Source organism: Colobus angolensis, unplaced genomic scaffold (genome assembly GCF_000951035.1).
Source record: "Colobus angolensis palliatus isolate OR3802 unplaced genomic scaffold, Cang.pa_1.0 Scaffold50, whole genome shotgun sequence".
Classification (NCBI taxonomy): Eukaryota; Metazoa; Chordata; class Mammalia; order Primates; family Cercopithecidae; genus Colobus; species Colobus angolensis.
Window position 1 is genome coordinate 2,525,058 of NW_012118488.1, and position 9,221 is coordinate 2,534,278.

Here is a 9,221-nt window from a genome sequence, read left to right on the forward strand (position 1 = left end):
AAAAAAAAAAAAAAAAAAAAATGGAGACTATCAATTTATCTCAATGGGAGCAAAATGTTTTTGTTACTTTACCGTTCTCTTCTTTGTCCTAATGTCTCCCATGTAGGCCTGTATAGGGCCTCAGATTGGAAGTGGGATTCAAGTAGGAGAGTGCAAGTAGGAGAGAGGAAGGGGTCAGGAGCTCTGCATCGAAGGAGATGGAAGGCTTACATTCACTGGATATTATTTTGAGCCTGCCCTTGTGAACAGAGAATTGATTTGCCCCTCACCCTTTCCTAGGGGAATCTGGTGGCTCCCCTCTGCTATGACCAAAAATCAAATGGGCCAGCAGCCTTCTTCTTTCCTCCTGGCCCCTTCATCAATCCTCCTCAAGGACCTGTCCACCCGTCTGAGGCCCTGCTCCACCATACTCATGGTTCTGCTTTACTCTCACCACCGCACCTTCCTCCTCCTGCTTTCTTTCCCACTTGTCCGAGGTTTGGAGGATCCACAAATAGGCAACCTAGAAGACTCGAGTGGCTCACACTGAATGTCTCCAAGCAAGGGGAGTTTTGTTTCCACCGACACTCATTCTCTCCCCTCTGTCAAGGTGACCCCTTTGGGGAAGCCAAGCTTGGTGGTAATTTCAATTAAATGCAGAAAAGCAGTATATATATATATACACACACACACACACATATATATATATATATATTTTTTTTTTTTTACGAAGGGCAAGACATCTGCCTTTGGGAAAGCTAGGTTTCCTCTTGCAACACACTTCTCTTCCTCTCCAGCTGGGCTGCACAATTATTGATAACGTTGCCTCTCATGTAATGGCACCAATTTCATTAGGAATCAAATGCTCAGCGTTTCTCACGTACGCTTTTAGTCCTTTTGGCTGCCTCTTTTCCCTCGAAAGACCAAGAATTAAATAGATCAGAGGGTATGGAGAAGACACCCCACCTTGGTCTGGCCCGCCTCCATCCTGGCCCCTGGGCATCTGGGTTCCCGGGGTAACCGGAATCAAACCAGGGCCCGATCCCGGAGGCCTGCGGCATCTCGACGGCTCGGCGGGGCCAGTGAGCGATCGAGGTTTGTTGGCCGCGGCGGAGCTTCCTAAGCCCCGGCCCCCCGCCTCCGCCGACCAAAGGTTTGCCAGTAGGACCCGCCCGGAGACAATAGCTGCCCCCGCGGGTGCGCTGTCGGCTTGTTTGGAAAGCCCAGAGACGCTTCGAGGTAAAAAGGTCAACCTGCAATCCCGAGTTACCTCGGCCTCCTCTGCCCGCCGTCAGGCCCCCGACCATCCTCGGACTCCCCCAGCCCCCGACGTCTTTCTACCTCTCTCGATCTCGGGCTCCTCTTCCCCGCCCCACACACTGCCCCCGACTAGGCCCCTTCGCGGCCACCTCCTTCCTGCCGTCCAGCGCCCAGAGACCAAGGACTTTCACCTTGAGCCCAGGCGGAAAGGCCTTGCAAAGGCTGGCCGGCTGCGGCCGGACTCAGGCAGCCACTCCTGACGTCCCCGCGGAGTGGCTGGGTGGAGGGGCGCTGGGCTGGAGTAGGAGTGGGGGTGTTAAGCTGTGTGCCAATTTGGAGTTTGTCAGCGACCCCCTCTGGGGTCTAAGCTAGGCCCAGCTCTGGGCGGGAGGGAGGGAGTTGAGGGGGAAGGGAAGGGGTAGAGTTCGGGTCGCCTTCCCCCACACTTCCTCCTCTTTTTACACCCTCTTTTTGTCCTCTCCAAACAGATGTTTCTCTTCTTTCCCGTCTTCCTCTCAAGACCCTCTGGGCTGGCCCGGCGCGGGGGCTCACACTTGTAATCCCAGCACTTTGGGAGGCGGAGGCGGGTGGATCACTTGAGCCCCGGAGTTGGAGACCATCCTGGGCGAAATGGCAAAACCCCGTCTCTACAAAAATACAAAAATTAGCCGGGAATGGTGTTGTGCGCCTGTGGTCCCAGCTACTCTGGAGACTGAAGCGGAGAATCGCTTGAACCTGAGAGGCAGAGGTTGCAGTGAAGGGAGATTATGCCACTGTACTCCAGCCTGAGCAACCCAGCGAGACCCTGTCTCAAAAAACAAACAAACAGAAAACGAACAACATCAACAACAACAAAAAAAACACAAATCCAAAAAACAAAACACAAACAAAAGAACTGCACTCCAGCCCGAGCGACAGAGTCAGACCCTGTCTCAAAAAAAAAAAAAAAAAAAAGAAAAGAAAAATAAGAAAAGAAAAGAAAAAGAAAAATCTCTGGGAATTGCATTCATCCCACAGACTTCTTCCATGCTTTTCTGGATTCTTGCAATAACCAAGGGACTGACAACTGTCAAGCCTGAGTGCCTGGGACCCAATTCTGCTTAGGCCACACCCAGTAAGTCCTTCTCTTTATCCAGCTGAGATCTTAAACCTCAGTTCATTCCAGCCCAACCAGCCAATGGCCACTCTTTCTTCACCTCTTCTCCAGGGTGGACGGAGTATGAGGCCTCCTCTAACCCTGAATGGAGAAACAAAAGCAGACAGGAAGAAGGGAAAACACAGACTTTATTGAAATGAGGTAGTTGCAGGTACAAAGCGAACCCCGGCTCACTTGGGGCTCAGGTTTCCAGAAACTTAGATGGCTCCTCCTCTTTCTCCAAGGTTCAGATAAATCCTTGCAGCTGTTGGGAGCCCTCACTGTGCCTGGCTCTCCCTGGGCTGCCCCCAGGGGTAGGGGTGGAGATAGGGAAGAGGGTCCTGGGTTTTCCAGGAGGCAATAAATAGGGGAGGAGCTAGTGGGGGTGTGCCTGCACCTTCCTGGTTGTGGCTTGCTGGGGGCAGGACTTGCACAGAGTTCCAGAAGTCTCTCAAATACCAAGTTCCAAAACACTTTGGTGACATAGTGATGAGGTCGCTGGTGTGAGGAGGCAGGTCTCAGAAAACAACCTCTGGAGGCTGCATTAGTGCAATGTAAATGTGCCAGGAGAGGGCTAATGGGGTTAGATGGGGGCGGGGGCTTTTTGGTCTGTCACAAGGCAGCTGGTGCTATTGTAAGGTCTGTGGTGACTGGATTAAGCATTGATAATAATATGGCTGCACCCAAACACCTCCCACACAAGAAAATTTAAGGTTCTGTCTCAGGCCTAGAATGGGGGAATTAGGGTAAGAGTGCGTGAGGAGACTCCTCAAAGCTTGAAGGCACTGAACTGAATAAACAGAAGTTGGAAGGGAAAGGAGAATGAATCCAGGAGGATGAGGCTGGCCCCCACCCCCACCTCATGTCAACACTGAGTTGATCCCCAGATCAAAGGCAGAAGCCCTTCCCTCTACCTTTGACAGGTTCCATGCCTCCCAGGCCTCTGGTCCTGTAGGGCTCCCAGTCACCCAGGTCTGAGAAAAATGTTTCCCCATCCCCCCTCCTACCCCCAGGCAGCTCTAAACTGGCATTTCAGCCCTAGAGAGGATCCCCAGGCCAGTGAAGCCCAGGCCTGGGGTTGGGGAGAGCCTGGGATAGGGCTGGACTGGGGCGCTCCAGTGCCTGGAAGCCCCATTGGTGGCTAGGTTCAGTTCAGGAGGTGACAGAGCTGGGTGAGGCTTCTGGGGAGGTGCATGTTGACTGGTCTGAGGCATCTCCAGCCGCCTCCTTGGGGCAGCCTGGTGGGGTTGGGGGCACCCGACCTCCCTCTCGCTCGCGCTTCTTCTGCTTCATTCGTCGGTTCTGGAACCAAATCTTGACCTGCGTTTCATTGAGCTCCAGGGTGGCTGCGATCTCCACCCTCCGGGCCCGGCTCAGGTACTTGTTGAAATGGAACTCCTTTTCCAGTTCCGTCAGCTGCCTTGTGGTGAAGTTGGTGCGGAGGCCACTGGGCGAGCCCAGGCCGGGCTCTGACACCTTCGCTAGGGGCGGGGCAGGGAGAAAGGCCAGGTCAATTCTCTCACCTCTTTCTCCTTCCCCTTCCCTCCTCTGGGGGCTGGCTCTGGACCTCCATTCACCATTCTGCCCAAGTACAGTTGTCAAAGTTCCCAGGGACCCAGGTACCCCCATGGTGATCATCAAGTCCGGAGCAGCCTTCCCCATACTTCCATGCCCCGATGCACACCAGGTCCTGGGCCTGTGCTGGGTGCACAGATCAGGAAGTGGGGTGTGTATGGAAACTTACTCCTGGGGTGACCGGTCACATACTGGGTGAGGAGACCTCACCTGACCTGAGACATGGGTTGTGCTCTTACCTGTGTCTACCAGAGCCACTGAAAGAGAAGAACCCAGCCCAGGCCCAGGACATGTGACTGCAGGGGAAGCAGAGATACTTTGGGCCCCCGAGAAGGGGTGGCCACATCTGAGCCCTACCTGTCTTGGGTGGGTTTCTCTTAACCTTCATCCAGTCGAAGGTCCGGGCCGTGGGAGTGTTAGGTTCTGAAGGGCAGGGCGCTTCCTTGTCCTCCGAGAGGAGATCAGCATAGGCCGGTGCAAAGCTCGCGGTCTGCTCGTTCCCATAAGTGGGATGCTGCGGAGGATACGGCCCCGGACCGGCTCCACCTGCTCCGTAGCCATCGGACAAGCCCCCTAGCTGGGCCCCGTAGCTGGAGGGATGAAAGTAACCTCCATCTCCTTCTGATTGACCCAGAGGGTAGTACTGAGAAGGCCCATAGCTGGGGCTGCAGGCGGCTGGGGCATACCCCGAGGGCGCGGAGCTGGGGAAGGGTACCGCCAGGGCCGAAGGCGGCTGCTGGGCGGGATAGCCGGAGTTCTGCTGAAACGCGGGGCTGGACAGCCCCCCACCGTAGCGGCCCTCGCTTGCATAGCTGTCAACCGCCTGAGTCGAGCTTGGGAGAAAGGAGGTTGGGGCGCTGTGGGCGCTGTGGGCGCTGTAGACGCTGGGTCCCCGGTTACAGAGTGGGTACTCTAAGAAGGAGTTCATCCTATTATAGTCCATGCGTCAAGGCCGCAGGAGGGTCGGCCCGTTTGGGGGAGACACCCTCTTGCCCTACAACCTTTCGGCAGTATGTCACAGCGCCGGGGCTCCAATCCATGGCCCGGCCCGCTCGCCTGGGCCAGCGCTTCCCTAGGAAGGGGGTAGGGAGTGGGGGTGAGGGGACACATGTGATCTCTCCCAGGCCAATGGGCTAAGCGGGCCAGAGTTTGGCAGCCCCAGCGCCCATCCATCACCCCCCAAGCATTAGCATGACAAAGACACTTCAATCACCCGCAGCCCATCCATCTGAGAGCGACATGGAAGCGTCAAAAACATCTTTCTTCAAAGACTTTTGGAAAGAAGGGACCAGAGGGAGGGGGGAAAAAGTTAGGAGAATATTCAAGACTTTCCTTCCCTCCCAACCCCCAAGGCCTTCAATAGGCTCCTGGGTTATTAGATTGGGACAAATTCAAGCCAGCTGCCCCTCACTCTTCCTACCCCTCAAAGAAACCTTCCCCCCAGGTCTGTGGACCTGGAGGTGGGGAATCCAACTTCCTTACTTTGCCCAGAACTCCCGAACCATGTTCCTTTCTTCCAATTTGTCTTAGGGTGATGGGCTAGGACAGCCGGGTGAGGTATGTTATCTTGGGCCAAATGGATGACTGTGTGGTAGGGCGGTTGGGGGAGGTGGTGCAAAAACACCTAAGGGTGTGGGGCAGGATCTGGAATCTAGAGGAAGAATTCATGAAGCCAGGGGTGGGAAAATGGCATTTCAGGGAGCAAGGCAGGACTACAGAAATGTGGAGAAAAAGATGGGAAATGCCCCATCTTCCCTCTCTCTCGCTTTGCATAAACGTTCTGTCCTCATTCACACATCCATTTCTCTCCCTCAGCCTCTCTTTATATTCTCTCTGTCTCAATCCATCTCTCTGTTCGTCCATCTTTCTCCATATTTATATTCGTTCCCTACCTATCCATCAACTCATCTCTCTAGATGTATTTATCCTCTCTCTAGCCATCCATAGCTGTAGCTAGCTCACTCACTCAGACTTAAATAACTCCCTATATCTCTCTAGAGAGCCACAATAAGCACAGCCAGGTGATGCTTACAGGGAGTTGAAGAGGAGGGGAATTTTTTATTCTCTTCTTGAAGTGTTTAAAACTAGTGGAGACCTGCGATCTCCTGGTTCCCTCCTACCTGTCTCTCCTTCACCACCCTCCATCTCCTTCCAAAAAAAAAAAAAAAAAAAAATTCCAAACCTCAGATGCATAAATTTAATACCAGTTAAATCTTTTATTTTATTTTATTTTTTTGAGACGGAGTCTCGCTCTGTCGCCCTCGCTGGAGTGCAGTGGCCTGATCTCAGCTCACTGCAAGCTCCGCCTCTCGGGTTTACGCCATTCTCCTGCCTCAGCCTCCCGAGTAGCTGGGACTACAACTACAGGCGCCCGCCACCTCGCCAGGCTAGTTTTTACCTCTTTTTTAGTAGAGACGGGGTTTCACTGCGTTAGCCAGGATGGTCTCGATCTCCTGACCTCGTGATCCGCCCGTCTCGGCCTCCCAAAGTGCTGGGATTACAGGCTTGAGCCACCGCGCCCGGCAATACCAGTTAAATCTTAAAGATTACTCCAGATTTCAGTGATTTTTCTAGAATTGATAAAGGGAGTTTGGTTAGAGAGTGGGAGAATCAGGGTGGAGGCCCCGAGGCTCTGAATTCTAAGACTCCGGAGTGAGAAGTGGCGTCTCGCCCCTTTTTGTTCTGTGTGGCTGTTGTGGAGGAACACGGGATGTGTCTTCTTCACTTTCTCAGACTCCAAACCCAGATGGGACTAGAAGAGAAGCCCTTAGGTAGGGCCCATTGATTCTCCTCCTCCAGGCAACTCGAGGGCAAGAGCTTGGCGCAATCCAACACCCACGCTCATTTGTAACCTGTCAGGGTGTCTGCCTGGTCAGAGGCCTGGGGCTGAAGCTAGGGCAAGTCCAGGAGGGCAAGAGTTCAGGGAGTGATCTCTGTAAACAATGAAGCTCAGGAGAGGAAAGGGAAGCAGGTGGGACAGGTTTAGGGAGGACCCTCAAAACTTCTCAGGTTTCCACACTCCAAAAAGGGCAGGATGAATATTCCTTCCTCTGCAAGGGACCCCAAAGTTGTCCCCCTCAGTCTGTGTCTTGCCCCTCCATCTTTGTCTCCCATTCCCTCTTGTTTTGCTTGACCTTGCCATAGCTGCCTCTCCTGCTTTCTGCTCTATATACCACTAGCATCACACTGCCTTTCTCTTCTCTAATAATTGTGGGCCTAGCCCAACTCTGTTTTTTTTGGGGAGAGGGTTTTGTTTTGTTTTTGTTTTTTGAGATGGGGTCTCACACTGTCATCTAGATTGGAGTGCAGTGGCGTGATCTCAGCTTACTGCAACCTCTGCCTCCCAGGTTCAAGCAATCCTCTCACCTCAGCCTCCCGAGTAGCTGGGACCACAGTCATGTACCATGGGGCCTGGCTAATTTTTGTGTGTGTGTGTTTTTAGTAGAGACAGGGTTTCGTCATATTGGCCAGGCTGGTCTTGAACCCCTGGCCTCAATGATCTGCCTGCTTCGGCCTCCCAAAGTGCTAGGATTGCAGGCCTAAGCTGCCGCACCTGGCCATCACCCCCAACTCTGAAAGAGCTCAAAGCATTTCACAGAACCCCTGTCTCCTTTCCCTGATCATGTGTACTCTGCTTCAGACCCTGCTTCAAGCTGAGGGGGAGGGGGACCAGCTGGTAACTTCTTTAAGAGATGCAATGGGGAAGAGAGAGAATGTTCACTTGCCAAGGGAATGAGGGCAGACAAAAGAAAGGAAAATTGAGATGGGAGGAGGTGACCTGCAGAGGAATTGAAGAGAAAGAGATTATTGAGGTGAGAGCAAGCTTATTTCTTTCTATTTTACTTTTTTGGGGAGAAGATTTGCAGATGCTTCATCCTTTCATTTTAACATGTCTTCCACAGACACTAAGAATAACTTGTCTGGAGGAAACTAGGGTTTGTCTTCTAACCCCAAATTTGAACTAGGCCTATATCTGATCTCGCTGCCCTGCTTCTGAGAGACTTGAGACTTCTTCACCTTCCACCTTTTCCTCATCCCAGGGAGAACCTTCTCACCCCATCCTTTGCCTTCATAATTAAGGGAACAATTTGAGGTCTAAAGGAAGAAGTGAGTTTCAAATCAGTTTAATAAAACATCACAAATCTGTCTGGGAATTGAGGAATGCATTCCCTCTATAACAGCTGAAGTCAAAGACTGAGGCAAAAGTGCCCTAAGTTGGCTGGGCACAATGGCTTGCACACTTAATCCCAGCATTTTGGAAGGCCAAGGCGAGAGGATCACTTGAGCCCAGGACTTCGAGACCAGCCTGGTCAAGATGGTGAGACCACATCTCTACAAAAATAAAGAAATTTAAAAATTAGCTGTTTGTGGTGGTGCCTCCACGAAGTCCCAGCTGCTCAGAAGGGAAGATTGCTTGAGCCCCGGAGTTCAAGGCTGCAGTGAGCTATGACCATACCACTGCACTCTAGCCTGGGTGACAGAGACCCTGTCTCTATTTAAAAAAAGAAAAAAAAAAAAAGTGCCTCAAGTTATACTGTCAGTTGCAGTGATTGCCTCAGCTTTCCAAATTCACTATGCTCCCCAATTCATCCCTGAGTCATGTCACTTTCTCTTGGGTTAGCAGGGACATTAAAACTTCCCCAAATTCCTACTGGTTCTCGCAGCCCCAGCAGAAAGGACTGGGAGAACCAAGCAACTTTGATCCCTAGGTTCCCAATCTCCTCCTCCTCCCTAAAAGAAGCTTCACTGACTGGAATAACTTATGACCCATAGGATTTTTGGTTGACCAAATTAAACTCACCAGAGAGTGTCTGGGTGGACCGAACACCAAATGAAATAAAGTTGATGTCCTAGTTTGTATGATCTGCTTGTGCATAAAAGAGAGTAAGGAGAACATAGACATGTTTGGAACTGAAGTTATCTTTGACAGTTTTCACTCCTTATCACACTGAGAATGCAGGCAAGGAAACCATTCTAACCAGAATGGGGATATATTAGAAGTTTAACCTTAGATTCTGGTCCTTTCTGTGGAGGAAGCTGCTTCAGTGGAGGAAGCTGCTTCAGCTGGGGGCTTGGCAGGAGCAATCTAAATTCTTTCATTAGATCTTAAATGTCTCTATCTGCTCTCTCCAGCCCGAATCTTGGGAGGCCAAACCCAAGATCAAAGGTTGGGGCTAGGCCGGCGCGGTGGCTCACGCCTGTAATCCCAGCACTTTGGGAGGCCAAGGTGGGTGGATCACCTGAGGTCGGGAGTTCGAGACCAGCCTGACCA

At 52.1% G+C, this 9,221-nt stretch overlaps 1 protein-coding gene across 1 annotated transcript; it reads right to left on the bottom strand.

Moving 5' to 3' along the window:
- Window positions 1-2,506: 2,506 nt before the first annotated feature.
- On the bottom strand, window positions 2,507-4,978 carry HOXB1 (homeobox B1). Its single transcript, XM_011959873.1, has 2 exons — window positions 4,307-4,978; window positions 2,507-3,855 (listed from the first exon to the last, which is right to left on the bottom strand). The coding sequence occupies exons 1-2, from the start codon at window positions 4,890-4,892 to the stop codon at window positions 3,527-3,529; spliced, it is 915 nt and encodes a 304-aa protein (XP_011815263.1). The 5' UTR covers window positions 4,893-4,978; the 3' UTR covers window positions 2,507-3,526.
- Window positions 4,979-9,221: the final 4,243 nt, after the last annotated feature.